The sequence below is a fragment of the Orbicella franksi genome, chromosome 7 (assembly GCF_964199315.1).
Source record: "Orbicella franksi chromosome 7, jaOrbFran1.1, whole genome shotgun sequence".
Lineage (NCBI taxonomy): Eukaryota > Metazoa > Cnidaria > Anthozoa > Scleractinia > Merulinidae > Orbicella > Orbicella franksi.
In genome coordinates, this window is record NC_138151.1 from 29,844,543 (window position 1) to 29,868,458 (window position 23,916).

At 39.5% G+C, this 23,916-nt stretch overlaps 2 protein-coding genes across 2 annotated transcripts in view; one reads left to right on the plus strand and one right to left on the minus strand.

The window, feature by feature from the left end:
• Positions 1-957: 957 nt before the first annotated feature.
• On the minus strand, positions 958-14,964 carry LOC145493912 (uncharacterized). The gene is made up of 5 exons (XM_081473399.1): positions 14,874-14,964; positions 7,853-7,927; positions 7,699-7,723; positions 4,589-4,657; positions 958-4,008 (listed from the first exon to the last, which is right to left on the minus strand). Exons 2-5 carry the CDS (start codon positions 7,922-7,924, stop codon positions 1,808-1,810), a joined length of 2,367 nt encoding a protein of 788 aa, XP_081329525.1. The 5' UTR covers positions 7,925-7,927; positions 14,874-14,964; the 3' UTR covers positions 958-1,807.
• A 1,727-nt stretch (positions 14,965-16,691) lies between these two features.
• The window catches only part of LOC145492713 (uncharacterized), a 34,292-nt gene continuing 27,067 nt past the window's right edge, over positions 16,692-23,916 (plus strand). Inside the window, exons 1-2 of the mRNA XM_081472114.1 lie at positions 16,692-17,182; positions 21,230-21,315. The gene's annotated coding sequence lies outside the window, so the exon portion shown is untranslated. The remainder of the gene's footprint in view (positions 17,183-21,229; positions 21,316-23,916) is intronic.

The following is a 23,916-nucleotide window of genomic DNA, read 5'->3' on the forward strand; positions in this document are numbered from 1 at the left end:
TGTCTAGGATTGTGGTTTTACCTGATAGAGTGGTTTTTCTCATTTGTTTTGGTGTTGCATTACTACGTTAAGCGATCGCGGCCAAACACCCCGTGTCTCTTTGTCATCTAGCCAGAAGTAAAACCGAAACGAATTGTGACTAGCTTGCACAGGTTTTTCCGAGCTTGAAGTGGGCTACATGAATTTGCTTCGAGCTAAGTTTGATTGGTTCATTGGACTGACTTAGTAATTTGTGTTTGTCCAGAAAGATTACTTTGGCAAGTTGGTTTTACGATACTCAATTGAAAACCGCGCTCTAAATGGTTTGAGTACCTCTACCTGTAGAATCACACGCTTGCATGTAATCAAGAGAACTCTGTCAAAGTACTGATATTTGAGAAATAAAAAACATGTTCAATGTTTCTAACGAGTTATAAAAACACGAGTGGAGGTCTTGAAGAGCGATTGTCTCCCTGGCTTATCGAGTTCTGTTATAAACATCCACGATTGTTTCTATTAAACAATTAGATTATGATCTCAGAGCTCGAGATTGATATCGCATAGGAATCGAGAGCGAATAATTTAATTTAATAAATCTAGTAGTCGATCAAAACTTGATCTAAATCCTCTTCAAAGACACTTCGAAAATTGCACCTCGCTAGGCTACTACCTAGAACAGAATAGATAGTGAGTAACTTGGCCTATCAGAGAACCGCATTCTTGATAGAACTCGATAGAGACATGGAACAAGTACGAGCTTTTGAAGTAATGATGGCGCGAGAAAGGACAATTTGCCTTTTGATGATCCGAATAAAAAAAGTTGTTTTCATTTTTCGTTGCAAATTTTCTAAAAGGAATAGAAAACATGTTCTCCGTGTTTCTATCGAGTTTTAGTATAAATGTACTAGCGTTCTATCACGAATGCCGTTCGCTGATTGGCTACGCTACTCACTATCTATTCTGTTGTAGATAGTGAGTTGCGTAGCAATGTGCGCTTGTGAATAAAGTGAGAGCCGCTTCTTTGCGTTTTCGAGTTGTCTGTGAATATGATTTAGATCAAGTTTTGAACGACTAGTAGATTTATACTAAAACAATTACATTATTCGCTCTCGATTTCTATGCGTGATAGAAATCTCGAACTCATAATCCAATCAGCGCGTGTATTTTATGTAAGCTATTTGAGGTTGAAGATGAATAGAGCTAAATTCAAAAGTAACAAATTATAATAACTATTCTGAAATACTGGATACTAAATACTAAGTGCCGGATGTCATGATGTCATTGCAGATTTTAAGAAAACTGAACTAAATTAAAATGCCATACGCCAATGCCACTCTATGTTCAAGGCTATGGTTCTATCTGATTGACATTTCCATGCTCTAATAAGATTGATGAACCGCTGTAAAATCTTCATCCTTTAGATTAAATGTGGATTATAAGTGCATGGGTGAAACCGTTGTTTTGAAAAGCTAAGTAGGAAGGTAATCAGGATGCAAGGAAAGGTCGAATGAGGGGTGCTACAGTGAGTGGCAAATAATGGGTGTGTCGGGGAGAAGGTGGAAGTAAAGAAATATTTCTCCATAAAGAGGGTTCGATAAATTTTGAAGAATGACAGACGTACGGGTTTTTGCCATTTCCCCTTTCCTCCATTCCTTCCTCCTGATCACCGGCCTTTGGTTTCATCCGCTATTACCTTATAGAAATCTCCAACCCATAATCCAATAGTTAAATAGAAGTACAGTACAACTTTCTCACTGAATGTTTTCTAATAACTAGTTCTGTTGGATTTCAATAGCTTCTAAAACTGTTAGGACCTTCCTTTTTTTAGTTAATAGTTTACCCTGGAGATGTACGAGTGAAAACCGTTGTCACTTATCTCGAAGTCTCCACACTTGTTCATGTTTTCGGGTACTGGGGGCGGCTCATTAGAAATCTCATTGACAATCATTGCCATTCCTTGGAGCTGATGTATTTCAATGTGACAGTGTAGAAACCACCAACCAGGATTATCAGATATGAAATTGATGACCACATACCCCCCAGCAGGAACCATAACCGTGTCCTTTCTGACCGTTTTGTCATGAATGGAAAAATCTGGTTCAAATGTTTCTTTCCAGCTTGGTCTGGTACATCTATTTGGGTCGCATCCCTCCTTAGTACAGTTGATATCATCGCAGTAGATATCACTGTTGTGGTTTGTAATAAAACCAGTTGTGTCGTTATACTCTGGATATCCAACACCAACAACATGAAATGTGTGGCCATGAAGATGAATTGGATGGGCGTTGTCTCTGACACCAATTGCTGAAAACACCATTTGCACAGTTTCGTTTTGGGGAATATCTATGACATGGACACATGTGCACGCGGTTGTAAATGGATTACAGTCAGCCGTAAGGCTACACTTTATGTCATAGTTTTCAAACTCTTCATTTTGGGTTTGGGGAGGAAAGGAGGGGAATATGAAGTTGCGCCCATTAACTGAACTAGTTTGAGAGTCGCCCTCAAAACTAAAGTTGATGAAATGTGTGCAATCTGGGCACTCAATAGGGTCTTTAGGGATTGCATCTGGAAGCTCATCAGGTGGAGTTGGCTCAAGTAAACATAGGTCTTGGACATTAACACATTTGATGTTATATGATGGATGAAATTCCTGAAACGGGCAGTTCACTGCTTTGCATGGGGCGTCGTGTGTGCACTGTACGGGAGGAGACTTGTCTTTGATGTCTTGATATTGTGTTGATGGCACATCAACATCCAGATCATTCGAGTACCCAGGTTGCTTGTAGTGCAAAATAGCCTCTGCCACATGTCCTAGTGACTGGTAGGGTGGCTCGGACCTACTTGTATCAACCTCCAAAGTCTCTGCACGCATCCAGTAGTTATTCAACCCATCTGTATTGGTTGCATGAAGTAAAAAGTCATACCTCTCTCCTGTATGGATGATGATGTAATCGACGTCTTTTACAGGCTCAAGCCAATAGCCGTCAGTACCCACAACAGTCATTTTGTGGCCATCAATGGAGAATCTGTAAGCATAGAGTCCTTGGGCTCCGACCAGCCGAAAACGATATGTATTTCCGGCCTCGACAGTAAATATACTCAGTCTTGTTTGTTTATATGGTACATCAGTATGCCTGCCTTTCCCATTTATAATTCCAGAAAAGTACGGTATAGGCCCAACCGCTGCTCCTTCAGAACTGTCAGTGCGAGTATAGATAACATCTTCGGGTGTAGGCACCTCGCCATGCTCTTTGCCTGGATAGAAACCCACTGCACCTTGGATCTGTGTGAACAGGTCCAAGGATGCCTCTTGTTGCCAGTCTAGAAGCGTTAAAGTGTGTTCAGCTGGAAGGTCTTGAAATGTAGCATCGACACCATGCGGTTGGAGTTCAGTTTGGACTTGTTCCATTCTTTTAGGTGTTTCTTTAACTATAAGAGCACCATAGAAGCCATCTGTTCGCTGCGCACCGCTGTGAGAATGATACCAAAACGTCCCAGAAGGACTGGCAACATACCTGTATGAAAAGCTCGATTGAGGCCCTATCGGACATTGCGTCACTTGTCCTACACCATCCATCCAAGGTGTTCCTCTCTGGTGCATCCCGTGCCAGTGAATTGAAATACCCTCGGAGGTAAGATTGTTGTGAACATGAATTACAACATTTTGCCCTTCGTGAACTATCAAGGTAGGTCCAGGAATCTGTCCATTGACAGCTATCGCCAAACGATACGTTTTACCATCTACAAATTGGGGATAGGTGCAGTTAATGTTGGTCAGATCTGCACATGCCCTATCAGCGTGTTGTGGCAAAGGCCTAGGTGTCCCATCTTCAGCATCGAAATAATAGATCACTCCTTGGGTTCCTCGCATAGCAACTCCCGTAGGTTCATCCACCGATAACTTTTGGTAGCTGGTGAAGGTTCGAATTTCGTCAATTTCAAGGTTAAATCTACAAACTGTTGCGTTTGCATCGCATTCACAACTTGGTTTGCCGTATTCACAATTGAGAGTTTCTTGCAGCACGTCTAAAGAGAAAAATATGAAATTGACAAAAATGAGTTTTGTTATTCTAGGAATGGAGTTCCCAATCCCCACTATGAGACGCGCCTACAGGGGATTATGGTAGGTGTATTGATCAAAACAAATATCCAGCGAAAGATGATAAAATACCAAATAGCAAAATTGTCGAAGCTAACGGGCACCCATCGAACTTCTCAGAAGATGGAAAGAATTTTTCTAAGTGAATTTACAATCTGCTGCTGCCTTTATGAAACGTTGCTAACCTTTTATTATAGATATATTAAAAACAAGATACAAGGAAGACGTTAATTTTTCCATGTTTTGAAAGTTCCAGGTACCATCTTACTAAAAAAAAGTCGATAAATCTCAGTCGAGAATCTCAGTAAGTTGGGGAGAGTTGACGAAAACGTGGCAAAACCTACAGCGGTAGAAGTTTTCCGGAATGGCAGGAAGAGCCCATGGTAAACAGGTCTGTTCAGATCTTTTCCTTCTTTGGGCTCTATAGCTATTTTACAAGTCATCGCTCTGAGAAAGATAATAGAACATTCGTTTTGTACTAAATCTATTGCTTCATAATATACTCACTTTCCTCAAGAAACTGGAAACTCTTTTTGGCAAAATGCCTTGAATTCTCAAAATCGTCTTTGGGTATGTCTAAGCCGGGGAGGAAAAAAATCAATTTTGATTAACAGGATGATCATGATTTGATTTAGGCCCGGGTCGCACTAGAGCCAATTGTGTTTGCTTAAAATATTTCCAAGTTTTGGCGAGGAAAAAAATTGGCAAAAATTTCGCAAGTTCCAAATTTTGGCAGTGGTCGCATTAGGCCAACATACTGGAACCAAAACGTTACTGATTGAAATATACGTAACAAGATTTGTATTTCTCAATTAGTAATCATGCGAGAGTTTAACTCTTCGCAGACTTTTATCCACGCTGTATGTTCTTGACTCTCCGCTACACAGCAAATCGTGAATTCCGGCCCATAATTGGACGGGCAGTTTTGCTCAGCTTGCGTTTCTGTTGTTGCTTGCGCCACTTGCGATCGAAGAAGATTGTCTTGCTGAAGCCATCTCTTCAAATTGCTTCCAGTAACCAGATCCAGGGTACGAGTCATAAGAATCTGAATAAAAACGCTGCTCATATTCCTCGTTTGCATTGAAATAACTGTAAAAAGCGTCAGATGGACCGGGTAAAAAAAGGATTTTGTCTCGCCATCGCACGCGCCAAACTGGCCTAACAGTCAAAGTTATTTTCTTGCCGTAATTTTATCCAGGCATGTTTTAAAAAATATGACAGTCAAATGGTTAAAATAACAAAATTGTTTGCTTTGCCAAAACTTGGAAGCCTCCGAGGCAGCACTTCGGCTTCTTTGAAGATTGGCGAAATTTTGGCAATCCGCAAAAATTTGGCAAGTTTTTGAAAGTGGGGGTCTCGCTTATTTTACGTTACTCGTTGACAGATTTATTACTTATACAAACAAAATTGGCTCTAGTGCGACCCGGGCCTTAGTCATTAAACTACGCACAAATAAAATGTAAGAAATGTGAATACAATGTGATAAATGTAATAAAAGTAACTACAATGTTATAGATGTAATAAATGTAAATAGCGGAGACGCTAAAATTTGAACAACGTAGCCGATACTATGTACAGCTGGCCTTAGTATAAAAAGGTAAAAGCTAATTAACAAATAGATTCCCTGCTGCCGGTCGTCTGTTCAGTATTAGTATAAGGTTACTAGCGGTCTATCACGAATGCCGTTCTCTGATTGGCTACGCTACTCACTATCTATTCTGTGATAGATAGTGAGTAGCGTAGCAGTGTGCCCTTCTTAACAAAATGAAGGCCGCTTCTTGGCGTTTTCGAAGTGTCTGTGAAGAGGATTTAGATAAAGTTTTGAACGACTAGTAGATTCATACTAAAACAATCAGATTATTCGCTCTCGATTTCTATGCGTGATAGTTGACTCGGTAGATAGAAATCTCGAGCTCCTGATTTAATTGTTTAATAGATCACAGACCGCCTGTCCGCAAAGCCTATGAAGTCATTGAACACCCCCTTATTAGTAGCGCTTGACCGCCTCTCTGGAAATGTGCAAGCAGCCAATGAAAATCTATTTCCTTCGTACTGGAAGCCAAAAATCTACTTCCGATCAATACATTGACAGAGTCAAGTCTAAAAAACAGAAATCGAGTGAGTGAGCATGCGAGTGAAATTGTGTTGGAAAAACGTCCTAAGGACAGCTGTAGGAATTGCGAAAGCTCTTTAAGGGAAATTTGGGACCATTCCATGCAAACTAGTGTACTCATCGTCGGAATTTTTGTTAAACCCTCGCAGAGGAAGGACGGCACCATTGGAGTTGTGTTAGCCAAGGTTTGAAGTCCTGTCGGATTGGTGTATTTGCACGATCCTGAAACATACTCGGATCGCGTTTGCAACCTTTGTGGTCGAAAATTTTACATTCTTGGCCAGTTGTTCAAGTTTGTTAAAGCGTGAACGATTCCAACGTTAAGCTGTGTCTCTAAAATACGAAACGCACGCTAGCTACTGGGAAGAAAGCGAGCCCTTCGTAGATAATATTTGTTTCACACGAATCCACAGCCAAAAGATGAGACTTTAGCCGGACGAACTGCTAATAAATCAATTCCATGTACTGAAAGTATCAGCTTCCTTTTGAGCGGAGCGTAATTAAGGTGACATACCTTGCTGAGAAAGAAATAAAAGCGCTTCTTCGAGTGCAGCATCAACGCTTAGCCGAACCGCCACTTTCTCTCCAAATTACAAGTTCTCCCGAGCGCGGAATGGCCGAAAAAAAGGGAAAAAAAATAGGACTGCATGTACCCATGGATGATGTGCCTTACTGTTTGCACTACTTACTACTGACTACCTTGCATTGGCAGGTATCAATCATTTAGCAACCTACTGCCCCGATCAGAGCCCCCGTCCATCTGCTGTACGGGTTCTGCAAACGTACAAAGCCTGCGGCCAGGCGCATTTTTCCTCCCCCTCCCCCTCCCCTTTCCCCCTCGCACATTTTTTCACCTCACACCTACTCCCTCGGCAAAATTTCCTCTTCCTCAGTCTTTCACAGTTACCAAATCGAAGATGGCGGCCTAATATGAAACTCTGCACTCGCACGCCAAAAATAAGCCTGCACTGCAGGCCACTTAACAAGAGGGGAAGGGCGACAAAAAGGCCCCCCCCCCATCTCTTCTCATTATCGCTGTAACTAATGACAACCCTACCCTGGAGGCGACCTCCTTGTGCGCTCTAGTATCTCTGAAAAAACATGAAAGACTACTCGCTGTTTACTATTTTTAATTCTATATAATCTATTCACTTTCATCAAGACCCTGAAAATTCAATTCTAGAAAATCCTTTGAATTATCGAAAACCTCTTTGGGTATGAAAAAACAAACAAGTAACTACTCCAGAGAACAAAAAAGTGAAATAAAAATAATACGCGGATAATTCTCACTTTCTCCATAGAATTCCTATTATTTTGATAGAGTAGTTTTGAACATTTCCGTTACATTGGTAGGAGTGAATTCAGGGCTTATAATTTGGTCAATATGCTTCCTATCCAGGCCTGAAACTTATCTGGCTTATAAATTTTGGCAACAATATTGCAGCAATTAACAAGAATTAAAAGAAAAAAAAAAAAAAAATGAAAGGACGGTAAATTTACTTACTAGGGTCTTTTTCTTGGTTTTCGTCCTGTAAAAGAAATTAATTTTAACGTCATCTAGCACTTAAAACGATTTCACGCAGCAATTTGATAAAAAGTTAATAATTTGTCCTTGAGAAACCTAAGAAAGTACTGAGAAACGAAGGGCATACGCTTACCTGAGCTGGATTATCGCGAGGCACTGCCGCCACCAACGCCCAAGTTATTATGAAGAAAACAAAACGCTTCATAGTCTTTGAGAAAAGAATAAAATAAATCAGTAAGTTATGTAAAGTCACTCCAAAGTTGCGCTAAGCTGAATGGTACTAAGGCATCTCAAAGCGTTTCAAGGTTGATGTAAGAGGATCTCAATGAAGGGGAGCGGGGGGCGGGCTTTCGCGACTAATGGTTAATTTATTTCAAAGTGCCCTAGCAAAAACTGTATTGTACCAATTTTGACGAACGGAGTTAAGCACCCGAGAAGTTTCTTTTTAGCAAGAACGAGGATTCTCGAAACTTATAAACAACTTTATTAGATAGACAAGGTGTTTTACTGGAAAATACACCACTCGTAAAATTCATACGAAACCACATCCGGGACTCGGGTGGAGTATTTTCCGTATTCTCACTAGTGAAGATATCGATGATTTCACTGATATCAAGTTTGTTTCTTAAACTGTACTTAAGGGGGGCCCTCTGTAAATTTCAACTATGGCCATTTGGACCAAAAAAACCCAAATTCCTCAAACTTTCTCAGATGAATGGTCTAGATAAGTGATTCACAAAAATATAACTTTCAGTTCAATTTGATTCGTATTTTAGCGCTGGGGCCACCATCTTGGTTTTGCCCCTCTGAGAGGGCTTATAGCGGCCATTTTAGGGCACATTTTAACAATTTGCCACAGAAAGAAAACGATATAAATCCGGGTAAAAACCCTTTATTCGAGACAAGCAAATGTTTCTTGTTACACTGAGAGGCTGTTTTGGCAATTTGATCATCACCTGATTTTTTTTACAGAATTTTAAATTTCTTCCCTTTCGGACTACTCATGAAGCGCCATAAAAAAGGCGAAGTTTAAAGGAAAATATCGCCAAAAGTACATCACTTGAGATTCCAAAACTACCCTCCACTTAAAGAGCAATGTCTCACCTGTAAAAACATGTAATAAAATTTTGGGGCAGTTAAAACTGTAAAATGTTAGAAGAAGAAGTCTGAGCTGTGCTTTTGTCAACAAAGACCGCCGTCCTAATTAGCATAATAACGTGAAAATAACGTTGCACAGAGAAAATAATGATATCTTCCACTTACCTCGCGACATGTCGACAACTGGATGTTCCACGATGCCTCATGTTATATTTCCAGTATGTTTCAGCCACATTTTCGGTGATTAGTGTACGAAATCACTCTCAGACAGCGCCACGGTTAAGCAGATTTCAACTCCCTCTCCGAAGCCCGCTTCATAACATCTATCAATATTATTTATCTTTCGTTTCATAAGCCGCCGTTTACAAGAAGTTTAACAATTCGCTGAGATTCTAACTGACCCAGAAGTCTGTTAGCAGCCTTTAAAATCCTCGTCGTGTCGTGTATTAAAAAAAAAAAAAGAAAAAAGAAAACGATAGACAGTATCAGGTCAAAAGATTATGATCTGTGTATCTTGATCAGCTTTATCAGTTCATCAGTGAGGCCCTATTAGGGGTTTTCAGGATGCTGGATATTTGGGTAAAAATTAATAGGATGCAAGAAATTTAGGGGAAAATTAATGGGGTAGAGCATGTTTGGACCAGATAAAGCGGGACAGCTGTGTCTTTCGCTGCCGTAAGTGCCATCAAATTTTGCGAAAGACAACAGACTGACGAATAGTGCGCAGGAAGTAATGGTAAGCGACGTTTTATTGAAACTCCTTACATTTTCTTAGCCGTTTCAATTTTTCATCAGAGAAGAAAATGCTCAGAAAATTACTGAAGGGCAGTTAAGGACGGTGCCTTCTTTTTTGTGGGCACACGGTCTGTGCATTACATAAGGCATGGTTTAAACGCCAGGCGCGCGCTTGGGATGGAACTAGTGACGTAATTAATTACCCTACCAAGCGTGCATTCTCGTCCCCAGAGCCCACGATCCTTCTGGCCTGCTGGAGGGATCGAGAGCTCTGGGCTGGTCCAACACTGGAAGTCAGCGAATAACGGACTTCCCGTCAAATCTGGCAAATCTGATTGGCCGAGAATACGAAACGAACACTCTGCGTATGCTGAGAAAATCGGGTCTGGCCAGAGCTCTCGATTCCTGCCGCAGGCCAGAAGGATTGTGGGCTCTGGGGACGAGAATGACCAGGCTTTTATCGTATCCGTAGAAAAAATCATACTGAAATTCAACTGTAGATGGCATAATGCGCGCGCAAAACAACTGCGAGAGACGCCAATGTTTAACTTACTTGGAAAGTAACAGGAAAAAATGTAACGGACACCGACAAAGTTTTCGAAAGGATGAAACAACTCATTTAACTTTTGAAAAAGGGGTGATCACAGCTACAATTTATGGCATGAATTAGAAGTGGCAAGCCTATTCAACAATGTATTAGTTTTTGGCCGTGAGGAAAAGTTATGTAGACTGTATTTTGGCTAAGCCAGAAGAGTGCTGTCCAGGGACGCTCAAAGCGCTGTGGCGACGATTCTGTTATTAAATACATATCAAAAGTTGTTTTTATGTTACCACTTACCACGTAGTTTAAAGATGTTTTTTAATATGTTTAGTTTTCTGCATGTAAAGGCTAACCTTAGGAGAATCTGTGAAGAAATATCTTTACCTTTCTTTCAGAAAAATTATCTCGGAAAAATTAATGACTACCCCAAGTTTTCTTTGTGGATACTAATAACCCTGGCTAAGATCTACTATTTCCACGTTTTCTTAATCTGGCGGAAACACGTTTGTATTTTGTAGGTACCATTGGTTATTAGCCTAAGGCACCCCACAGCCGCTAATGTCGTTCAGTTCTGTGATGGAGCGCAGCTTCATGTCTGCACAAGACTAGTTTTCAACCCTATGCAGGGCGCTTTAAAATACCCGCATCTATTAAGCGAAGCACTAATGTTGACGCTTAGCTTTTTAAAGACATTATAGATGCGTTTAAGGCACACAAGTTGAATGAGTCATAAGCAATTGAATGAGTTAACTGATACTTGTCAAAAATATCTGCAGCTTGATTCTCAGCGGCTGTTGTGTCTTCTTGGAGGACCTTCTCCTGTTTGTTTCTGAGCCTTGAAGCCATTCTCGAGAGCAAGGATTAAACGTGGCAAGGAGTCAGGAACTCATCACAGGTGAACCGCCTAATTCTGGCCTCATCTTTTGAGCGCCTCATCTTTTGTGCTACAGTAATTGCTTCGACTTTTATGGCCGTCTCCTGACTCGAGAAAAACTTTTCTTCAAGGTAGTTTTTTTTTTTGTTTTTCATTGAAACGGGTGGCCTTTTTGGTCACTTTCAGGGCCCAGCCTTTAGGTTTAATTTCTTCAGCAGGAACTGGAAGAGTAGAATTTGCTAGGACAGGGTGAACACCACGATTGTCGCCATATCATATTTTGGCCTTGTCAAATAGGGTTTCCCTTTCAGGAACAAGTCAATATGAACCGTACTGTAAATTGCTCTTCAGTACTTTTCTAAGCATTTCCTTATCTGAGGCAAAAGTGGAACCGCTTAGAAAAAGGAGTTTCAATAAAACGCCGCTTATCACTACTTCTTGCGCACTACTTGTCAGTCTGTTGCCTTTCGCAGCATTTGATGGCATTTCCGGCAACGAAAGACGCAAGTATAATGCTGAACAAAAAAAAACAAGTAAGAGGCTTTTTATTGGAGTTCTATCCGTATTCTATTTGTAATAAATGAAAATTCTCGTCAAAAACTAATGGCTGTCAATGAGATTAGGATAGTTGTTTACAAAGATAGTGTGGAATATGTTGTGCCTCGATCTCTTTGCAGACACAAAGGTTGTCATGTAAGAAATTCGTGTTACAACGGTATAGAATTCGGGACACATTTAATTCACTGTTTATTTCTCCAGCCCCGTCTTTATCTATCTATTCAGTGTAACAAGTGTGGGCTTCGAAATCAATAACAAGGAGCTGCCTTACCTAACCTCAAAACCCCTGAAATCTGATACAAAACTTTCATATTCCACCGTGATATAAGTACTAAGAGTCCAGAATAAATGCTTATAGCGGTTGACTTACTTTTATTTCATCCTAAATAGCAGACCATTGTCGAGACCCCATAGTGGGAGGGAGGGGGGGGGGGGTGGGTGTCGGTGTATCCCTTATCCTATTAATTTTGGTCCTAAATATTTTGTATCCTGTTAAATCCAGCTCAATTAATGTCCTGTTTTATCTGATCTAAACATGCTCTACCCCAGTAATATTTCCCCTAAATTTCTTGCATCCTATTAACTTTTTACCCAAATATTCAGTATCCTGAAAACCCCTAATAGGGCCTCACTGATGAACTGACAAAGCTGATCAAGATACACAGATCATAATCTTTTGACCTGATACTGTCTATCGTTTCCTTTTTTTCTTTCTTTCTTTCTTTTTTTTTTTAATACACGAACACCCCCCCCCCCCCCCCACCTACCCACCTACCCTGCAAAAATAACCTAGAAAATGCCTGCAAGCAGAAGCTCATGTTCAAATCATTCTTGGAAAGCCAGTTACTAGTTTAACCACAGAAATGGGTAAAATGGCTTTAATGTCGGTTGCATTTTCACTTCCTACCCACCCTACCCCTACCCGTTGGAATGTGCATTTGTCAAATGTAACGCAATCTGTGGAATAATGGCGGGTGCACAACAGATCAAAACAGAGCTGAGCTTAAACGAGTTCTTGATGAGAATCCTCGATTAAGAGGAGGATTTTAAAGGCTGCTAACAGACTTCTGGGTCAGTTAGAATCTCAGCGAATTGTTAAACTTCTTGTAAACGGCGGCTTATGAGACGAAAGATAAATAATATTGATAGATGTTATGAAGCGGGCTTCGGAGAGGGAGTTGAAATCTGCTTAACCGTGGCGCTGTCTGAGAGTGATTTCGTACACTAATCACCGAAAATGTGGCTGACACATACTGGAAATATAACCTGAGGCATCGTGGAACATCCAGTTGTCGACATGTCGCGAGGTAAGTGGAAGATATCATTATTTTCTCTGTGCAACGTTATTTTCACGTTATTATGCTAATTAGGACGGCGGTCTTTGTTGACAAAAGCACAGCTTAGACTTCTTCTTCTAACATTTTACAGTTTTAACTGCCCCAAAATTTTATTGCATGTTTTTACAGGTGAGACATTGCTCTTTAAGTGGAGGGTAGTTTTGGAATCTCAAGTGATGTACTTTTGGCGATATTTTCCTTTAAACTTCACCTTTTTTATGGCGCTTCATGAGTAGTCCGAAAGGGAAGAAATTTAAAATTCTGCAAAAAAATCAGGTGATGATCAAATTGCCAAAACAGCCTCTCAGTGTAACAAGAAACATTTGCTTGTCTCGAATAAAGGGTTTTTACCCGGATTTATATCGTTTTCTTTGTGTGGCAAATTGTTAAAATGTGCCCTAAAATGGCCGCTATAAGCCCTCTCAGAGGGGCAAAACTAAGATGGTGGCCCCAGCGCTAAAATACGAATCAAATTGAACTGAAAGTTATATTTTTGTGAATCACTTATCTAGACCATTCATCTGAGAAAGTTTGAAGAATTTGTTTTTTTTTTGGTCCAAATGGCCATAGTTGAAATTTACAGAGGGCGACTCTTAAATCCGTTGGTGTATGATCGAAACATCTTCGGGTCTTCCTTGAAAGTCTTTGACAATCTTCGGTAGACTTCGGAAATCTTCGGTAATCTTCGAAAATTTTCCAAAAATGTTCGGCAACGCTCGCGTGACCTTCGCACAAGTTTTATAGAATTTTCGGAAATCTTCGGAAAAATCGTCAAAAACGCCGTCATCGGTATGCCTATACAATAAAAAGAACATTACCGGTTAGCCCGAAGATATGAATTTTGTGTTCTCGTGGCAAGAACAATATCTACGTTGTTCTTGCCACTCGAACATATAATTCATATCTTCTCGCCACCGTGTAATATCCTCTATATATTCACCCCTCTGGAACTTGGTTACTAAGCTCGCCATCTTTGCCATTTCGGCAAGTAAACATGGGGGATAGTTGCTGAATGAAGTTTTCATTTATTTATTATTTAGTCCAGGATATTTGAATAAATGGAGAATTCTCAAAATGATTGCTGTCGCCCTTGGACCAAAAATCGCTTCAAGAACTCGTATTCAAGGCTTTCAAGAATCGTAAACGCAGTGGACAACTGCCAAGACTTGGTTGCACGCATTGGACTTGAAAACAGCGCATGCTCAGCTACATTTGTCTAGCGTAGGGTTCGTAACATTTACCGATGGACCAAAATTCTTCGATCGAGAACTACTGAAAATTTTTGCCCGCGAGGAAATTTTAAGAAGTGGAAGACCGGCCAGAAAGAGTACCAATCTAAGAAAGAACGCTTACTGACTACGGACTAACAACGACTAGTTCCGAAAGTCAATTTAAAGGCTAAAGTTAGAAACAAAATAGGACAAAAGACAACGAAGTAGAGTGTGATGGCACATCCATGACCTCGCAGCACATCTTAGACTTACGCTAAAATATTTCGCAACCACTTGAAAAGGCAGTTGGAATATTCACAGATATACTCTCGGTATTTATCAATGTGATTCACACAGAATAACCTTGTAAGTTTTAATCAAATTTAAAAAATAATAGTAAAAAATCATTCTCCCTTCTTTAGTACGAAACTCTTTCCCTAGGAACGCGTCTCAAAGACAAACAACGCTGCCGGAGCATTTTCAACGTGAAAAACGAAGAGTAGAATGGAATCCTAATAACGTTAAAATGCTCTTTCTTTCTAGAAAATAGTAATAAGAAAGTTAGCTTCTTTAAAGTTTTAGATACTGAGGTCAGCAGTAAACATTTGATTCTGGATGGGTTCTCAGTTTAAAATATTTCATGCGAACATGTTATACTCAGCGAAACTAAAAGGAGTCAGTTTCAGAAAAAATAAATAATTTTTTTCGTTTGTCTAGAGCAGCTGGTGGATGGACCGGTGGACAAATATGACTCAGCTGATAACGAGGCGAAATCTGGTAACATGTACAAGAAAACTTACTGCGTTAGACTCCTCTCCTTGAGTGTCTTCCTTTCAAATTCTCTTCCGAAGTAGACCAATCCTTCTCAACAGTGTAGTTCCCTGTGGAAAACTGAAGTTTGTCTTTCGCTTTACTCTTTTTTAGGAAGACCTAACTCTAAAACAATTGCATGCGATATTGACAGCTGTCAGTTTGAAAAGTCACATTATAGAAGCTAAAGTTACAACTGCCAAGACTTGTGGGCACTTGTAGAACCTGAAAACCACGCATTCCCAACAAGGTTGCAAACAACTATTCTTGCATTCCTAATGTCATGTTTCAGGCTAACGTGCACGAAAATTACGATCAAAGATTGCAGTTGAGAACAAAAGACAACAAAAGGCGACGAAATGGTGTCGACTTGGCACTTTTGTCATCTGCTACTAGGGGAATTACCTTCTCAGTTCAGAAATGTTGTTGATTAAACCTGAGCTCCAAAAGAACAAAATGTGACAATTAAATACAACTTAACAAATAACGAAAACAGCTTTTGTCACGTTATGGGGAATTCCAAGCAAACACCTTAATGGATAGGTACAAATTGGCGGTGTCGAAGCTAAGTGCTTTTAATTTGCTTAATAATCGTTCATTGTTTTAAGCCATTACATACTACTTAACTGTAGCAATACGGTATCACTATCGGTTACCTAAAATAATCACTTTCTCACTAACTAACGGCTTGTTTTTTTGAAATAAGTCGGAAAGCATTAAGAAATTGCTCTTCAGAAATAATCACCAAATTAAACTTGAGTTCCAAAAGGACGAAGACGTGAAGGACGAAATGGTGTCAACTTGGCGCTTTTGTCATCTGCTACTAGGAGAATTACCTTTTGAGTTCAGAAATATTCTTGATTAAACCTGAGCGATATTGACAGCTGTTAATTTGAAAAGGCACATTATTGAAACTCAAGTTACATCTGCCAAGACTTGTAGGCACTTGTAGAACCCGAAAAAACTGCGCATACCCCGCTACATTTGTCTAAGGAAGCCTTCCTAATATTTGCTCAACGAAACATTTTCGTCTAGCGAAATATTCTGATAATTTATCCTTGTTATAGAGACCATAAGAGAAGCAAGACCATCCAGGAAGAGAGTCGAGACAAACAAGCATTCTTGCATTCCTAATGTCACTGATGTTTCAGATTAATGTTGTGCGCGAAAATTACGATCAAAGATTACAGTTGGGAACAAAAGACGACAAAAGGCGACGAAGGCGGATGAACTTGGCAAGTTTGCCACTGCCTCTAGGGGAATTACCTTTTCAGTTCAGGAATGTTGTTGATTAAACTTGAGCTCCAAAAGAGCAAAACGTGACAATTAACGGCAACTTCACAAATAACGAAAAAGCTATTGTCACATTATAGTGAATTTCAAGTAAACACCTTAATGGATAGGTTCAAATTGGCGATATCGAAACTAAGAGCTTAATTTGCTTGATAATCGTTCATTGTTTTAAGCTACTACACATTACTTGTATGTAGCAATAAGGTATCATAACTTGTCACCTGATTTAACCACTTTCTCACGAACTAACTGCTTGCTTTTCTGAAATAAATCGAAAAGCGTTAAGAAATTGGTCTTCAGAAATGGCCACCATATTAAACCTGAGTTGCAAAAGGACGAAACGTGACTTTTAAAACACGACAAAACATAAAACGTTCACAAATATTGTCACATTACAGTGACTGACATTTCAGGCAAACATGATAATTACCTGAAACAAATTGGTTTCAAATCAATGCTTTGAAATTATCGCTCGGCAAACCGTTAGGAAATGACCTTCGAAGATAACGACGGAGGAAATTTTGAGGAACGTGAGACCAGCCAGAAAAAGTGCCAAGCTAAGACTAACAACCATTCCTACATTCCTAATATCAACTTTAAGGCAACGTGAAAAAAAAAAAAAAAAAAAAAAAAAAAAAAACCAAGAAACAAAAAACCAAAAAACCAAAAAACCAAAAAAAACAAAAACAAAAACCAAAAAAAAACATTCTTGCTAAAAATATGATTGCAGAAAAAAAGCGACAAAAAGCGACGAAGTGGGGTTGACTAAGTATGTTTATCACCTGTTATCAGGAAATTATCCTTGGGTATAACGTGCTCTCCAAAGGACGAAACGTGGTAGGACCGTAGGAGTAGGGGGGAGATGGAGGGAAGGGAAAACTACGTCAAACACCTTTCTGAGTCGGATCTACCTTGAATAGTTAGCTAACTGTTTATCATAACCGTATGGAAGAGTGTCACAGAACGGCTACTATGGTCATATCGCTTTGCAATCCCAGGATCTTCGGTGAGATGATGTACTCTCGCTTGAAAGAGCCATTGTCTTGTATGTTACTCAGTTACTCCAATTCAGTACAGTTGTTTAAACAGACGTAGCCTAACGCTTGGGCATAAAATGACGCACGTGATCGCGAGTAGCTTTAATGTTCTTTGTGCCTCAATGCGATAATAGTGTTCAAAAACGGCCTGAAAATGACAACAAATCGTATCTCAAAAGTGTTCCAAAATGTGTCCAATAGTGTTGCGGTGCTTCTTGTTTTTCAAAATTTATCCGAGGGAGGATGGCCCCGACTCTCCCAAGAGGATGTACCTCCGGCCAATCAGCACACACCATGCAGCTGTTGTAGTCGTTGTGCCTCCTGGCAAAACTTTTTCTCACGAGCGGTAAACGAAAACGGTTCTTGTCACAACTACACGGTGTGTGAAGTTACAGGCAAACACGTTAATTAATACGCCCAAATTGGCATCGAAATGGTGCGCAATTTACCTCATTACCACATATATTGTTTGAAGCCATTACATACTACTTACCTGGAGCATTTAGGTATCACTACTGGCTGCCTAAAATAACCATTTCCCAAGTAACTAGCGACTTCGTTCTTTGAAAGAAAGCGGAAAATGTCAAGGAATTGGCTTTCGGAAATGACCAGCTGGAGGGAATAAGTTGTTTGAAAAGAATATATCAAGAAAAACTACAACTCGTCCATCAAGGCGTTTAATAAGTTTTATTTGCAGAATTTTTAAAGACCAAACTTAAACTTTGCCCGAGGGTAATTCCCCTGGGAGCAGATGATAACATATCTAGTCAACCCCACTATGTCGACTTTTGTCGTCTTTTGCTTCCAATCACTGTTAATGTAAAAATGTTGCTAGCCCTAGCTAGGCACCCTTCGTGGCTGGTCTTACGTTTCTCAAAATTTCAGCAAGAGCACAAAGCTTCAGTTATTCTCACTCAATGATAAAACTACCCTAGGTATATGTAGCTAAGCATGCGCTGTTTTCAAGTTCAATGGTTGCAGGTATGTCTTGACAATTGTAAACTAAGCTGCTTCAATAAAACTTTTTTCAATTAACTGCGGTCATTTCTATTTTTCAACAATTAGGACGGCTCTTGGAACACACAAGGTATCAGATCAATTTAAGGTTTTTTAAACTTCCGCAAATAAAACTTATTAAAACTCTTTTTTACGCGATTCGTTGTTATCCCCGATATGCCTTGGTGGTCATCTTCGAAAGTCAATTTTCTAACGATTTAAAACGATAATTTTAAATCACTATTTCAATACTAATATGCGTGTCATGATTGTCGTGGTTGCCTGAAATGTCAAAGTATTTTGGCAATGTTTCGGAACGTTTATGTTAAGTCGCTTTTAAAAGTCACGTCTTCGTTCTTTTGGAACTCAAGTTTAATTTGGTGGTTATTTCTGAAGAGCAATTTCTTAATGCTTTCCGACTTATTTTAAAAAAACAAGCCGTTAGTTAGTGAGAAAGTGGTTATTTTAGGTAACCGATAGTGATACCGTATTGCTACAGTTAAGTAGTATGTAATGGCTTAAAACAATGAACGATTATTAAGCAAATTAAAAGCACTTCGTTTCGATACCGCCAATTTGTACCTATCCATTAAGGTGTTTGCTTGAAATTCCCCATAACGTGACAAAAGCTGTTTTCGTTATTTGTTAAGTTGTATTTAATTGTCACATTTTGTTCTTTTGGAGCTCAGGTTTAATCAACAACATTTCTGAACTGAGAAGGTAATTCCCCTAGTAGCAGATGACAAAAGTGCCAAGTCGACACCACTTCGTCGCCTTTTGTTGTCTTTTGTTCTCAACTACAATCTTTGATCGTAATTTTCGTGCACATTAGTCTGAAACATGACATTAGGAATGCAAGAATAGTTGTTTGCAACCTTGCTGGGCATGCGTGGTTTTCAGGTTCTACAAGTGCCCACAAGTCTTGGCAGTTGTAACTTTAACTTCTATAATGTGACTAGCTGTCAATATCGCATGCAATTGTTTTAGAGTTAGGTCTTCCTAAAAAAGAGCAAGCAAAAGACAAAATTCAGTTTTTACAGGGAACGACCCCGTTGAGAAGTATTGGTCCACCACGGAAGAACATTTTAAGGGAAGACATCCAAAAGAGAGGACTCTAGCGCAGTAGTTTTCTTGTTGCCAGATTTGACATTGTTATCAGTGTTATCATGATACCTGCTCTCAATCCCATGCATCAGCTGCTCTAGGCAAACGAACCAATTTATTTTTTTCTAAATCTCACTCCCTTTAGTGTCGCTGAATAAAACATGTTCCCATGAAATATTGCAAACTAGGATTTAAAGAAGCTGAACTTTTGTATCATAATTTTTTTTTTTAAGAAAAAGCATTTTTATGTTCTGAGGATTCATTTTTAACTTGGAAAGTTTATAATTTCCAAGTCGTAGTGGTGGGACGATTTCACTCCATCACTCCTTCACTCTTTCGCTCCTTCGCTCCTTCGCTCCTTCGCTCCTTCGCTCCTTCGCTCCTTCGCTCCTTCGCTCCTTCGCTCCTTCGCTCCTTCGCTCCTTCGCTCCTTCGCTCCTTCGTTCCTTCGCTCCTTCGCTCCTTCGCTCCTTCGCTCCTTCGCTCCTTCGCTCCTTCGCTCCTTCGCTCCTTCGCTCCTTCGCTTCCTGTTAGGCATTTGGAATCCCGGGCGGAACTCCCATATGAGAAGGTCAGGGATGCTCATCGGAAAGTGTGAATTTAACTCCTAAAGAAGACTAATGTGGGCGTTGCTCGAGCTTCATTAGACCCTAAAAGATACCACTTAAAAAGGAATAGGTTCGATTACTAGCCACTGTTCAAGAAAGGATCCCGCGAGCACTTGTAGACCCAACTCGCGTAGTCGAAAGATCAGCGGAAAACAAATTAAAGCAATTCTTTTATTATTATTTCTTCGAGTTCACCCTAAAGATACTTTGACAGCTAAAAATGGTGACGTTTCGTCATCAACACCCTAATTGAGACCAGAATCCTTGATTTACACCCGAAGCATCCTCGACCTTTTTGTATAGGAGTCCCCCCCGGGCTTCAAACATCGCACTGTCCAAGGCCGTTTTACAGTCAATTGCATGTGTCAAGTTAGTTATTCTTTGAAATACTCAATATCTTACCCCAGAAATGATCTACATTAAATAGATTTCCGCACGAACGCCTTTATATATAAAAGCTAATTATATCAATAGCTCATTTCCCGAAGGTGTCCGCTTATACAACCGTTCTCGATTGCCGAAAACTGAGGAGATATTGAAAATTACAAAATTGATGAGCTGTATGTTTTTTCAAACTATGATTCAAGCCGTGATTAAAAGTTTCGGACAATCAACGGACAAGAGAATTGAGGAGAATTGGAACGACGCGTTTCGCTATTATTCATACAGTATTGTAAACAAGTACTTCAAAGATGAATACGGAAATGGCGGAATGATTTGAACAAAATAGATGATAAATAGAAAAAAGACATTACACAAGACTGGGAGTTCAGCAGTCACTAATATCGCCTTTGAAAGGGAAGGGGGAAAAAAAAAAGAAAAAAAAAAGGAAGTTATTACAACACGGGGTATTCATATTTGGCCACCCAACCAAGCAGGAACCTCGTCGAACAGGGCCTAGCTTTGTTGAGCGGAAGAGACGCGGCGCTGTCTTTGTGGTGTCATGACTCTACGTTGGATATTTTTATTATTATTATTAGTAGTAGTATTATTATTGTTTTTAAGATCTCTCAAAAGATAACAAAGAAAGAAAAAAATCACTGATATCGCCTGGGAAAATAAACCATTTCAGCGAGTTTTGAACCGAAACGAACATTTCTTTGAAAATCACTGAACTCAACCAACCAACCACTGATAATTACCCCGCAGTTGTAGCTTTAGCCTCTAGTGATCGTAAGCTTCAATAATGTAAACGCGACTTTTCAAATTAAAAAAAAAAAAAAAACTGTCAACATCATACGCAATTGTTTTATTGTTAGGTCTTTTTGAAAGGAGGCAACGCAACAAATAGCATTCAGTTCTCCGCAGGGAACTAAACAAGGCTGTTGAGAAAGATTGGTCTACCTCACAAGAGAATTTGAAGGGAAGACATTTAAGGAGAGGACTCTAGCGCAGTGAGTTTTCTCGTTACCAGATTTTACGTTGTTATTAGCCAGGTGTTATCATGATATTTGCCCTGATATATGGCTACGGTAATATAGCCCTGCTATGCTAATATTGCCTTGATATATGGCTACGGTAGCTACTCAGTCGCACCTTTATGGCTTCCGTCTTTTGGCATAATATTCCTTCTTATTTGAAAAATCTTAAGATTAAATGTACACAAGAATCAAAGATAGTTCAGTAAGGCTTGAAAAATATAATTTGCCCTACTGCTGCAGATAAGTAGATCTTAGTAAAAGTAAAAACGCTATGTAGTTTTTTTCTTCAAATATTTTGGTATTTCCGAGAAAAAGGACATTACAGGTTTCACGTCCAGACATCAATCTAACGAGTTGTAACTGGGCTGAAAATTGACCATTTTCATTCGATTCGCATTTCGCAACTATTGAGCACAGAAAAGTTGTAATACAACCAACTTAATTCAGAACTATTCCTTGTCCAAAAAAGCCCAGTCTCAAGAAGATTGGATTTATCTTACTATTCAGCGGTAAACAAAACCAAAGTGTTCTCCCACGATAAGTTCGTCACTGTCGGAGAAAACAATTGTCATTTTGACCATGTGTCATGTCTCGGAATTCCAAAAGATTTTAGACTCTAACTATACTAGGATAGGTCTTTCAATTTATGTATAGTTTAGTTTGGGCAAATGATTAGGCACTCGTCAAAACATTATTCAAATCACACACAATAAAAGATTCAAATCACGCCAGCAGTGGCGTGACCAAAAGTACTACCATTGTTTTTGTCGTTAAATCACTTCAATTCGAAATATCACAGGAATATCAGCACGACTTAAGCATAAACAAACATATATATGTTCACCTTAGCTGGGTTATCATGTCTTGACTGGCAAACAACATTCCTATCGTGCCATTTCAACGGTGTTCCATTAGGTTTGCCTTACCTGTACGCATTCGTCTGGTGATTTTGATTTCCCCAAATCGCTCAATATTACCAAGTTCCTACGCAAATGTTCCTACGTTTTCCATTTTGTTGTTCGGTACAATCTATCAGGCAGAAATCCCCAGTAATTAGCAATAACAAATAAGCCGCTATCTTCGATGGCTCCGCGTCTCTTATTTGCATATTGCCCAGCAAAAGTCTTTGCAGACAGGGTAAGGGTAAAGTGGTAATTATTTCCGACAGAAAAGGCGTTAGAATTTTTCCAATATCTCGATGTTAGTTCCAATTCAGGGCCTCCTTTCTTAGGTACAGTGATAAAATGCTACACATGAACCAGGTCTTTGTGGCTCTAAATTCAAACAAAGAAAAGTAACTCTGTTAAAAGCTCTACAATCCCCACCCTCACCCCCACGTAAAATATGTTGTAACGCACGGGTCTCGGATAACACATCTTCAGTCAAAGTGGAGGACTTTCAAACGTCTTCAAAATGGAAATCCGAAAGTCGCACGTGGAATAACGCTTTAGCAGTTACTACTGGCCTAATCAAACGACACAAATAACACAGATAGATGATACATACATGGGACTTGGCAGTAACTGTTTTCTTCAAAGTCGGATATGAGTACTGACAAGAACGCCGCTGAAAATTACATGCAGGGAAAGAATCAGTTTGCAAGATTCAGGATATTACAAACCGAGGTAGGAGAACATACTATTATTATGTGTATTCCATTTATACTGCTTGGTAATGCTGACGTTTCAAACTGAAGTAATACGCTGATACGATGATAATACTTTTGGTCACGCACTCGGAAGCTGCTGGCGTGATTTTGTGTCTTTTGTGAACGATTTTGAATAATGTTTTGACGAGTGCCTAATCATTTGCCCAAACTAAACTATACATAAATTGAAAGACCTATCCTAGTATAGTTAGAGTCTAAAATCTTTTGGAATTCCGAGACATGGCACATGGTGAAAATGACAATTCTTTTCACCGAGTGACTAACTCAATATTGGAGAACGCTCTGGTTTTGTTTACCGTCAAATAATTAGATTAATCCAGTATTCTTGAAACCGTCCTTTTTTAGACAAGGAATAGTTCTGCAATAAGCTGGCTGTATTACAACTTTTCTGCGCTCAATAATTGCGAAATGCGAATCGAATGAAAATGGTCGATTTTCAGCCCGGTTGGGACTCGCTAAATTGCATGAAATTGAGTCTGAAAGTTAAATCGTAAATGTCGCTTTTCTCGGAAAGACAAAACTATTTCAAGGAAAAAACTACAACCTGTTTGCACTCTTGTTAGGGGCTAGTTATATGCAAAAGACGAGCGAATTTGAGTTTTCTAGCCTTGCCGAAGAAATTTGATTTTGTTTGATTTTTGTGGGAATTTGCTCTTAAATCGTAAATGTCGCTTTTCTCGGAAAGACTAAACTATTTCAAGGAAAAACTACAGCCTGTTTGCGCTCTTGCTAGGGGCTAGCTATATGCAAAAGACGAGCGAGTTTGAGTTTTCTAGCCTTGCCGAAGAAATGTGATTTTGTTTGATTTTTGTGGGCATTTGTACCAATTTTCTAAACAAATTAAGCTATATCTCTTCTCTTAACAACTCCCTGTGTTTGCACTTTATTTACCCGTCTCTTTCACT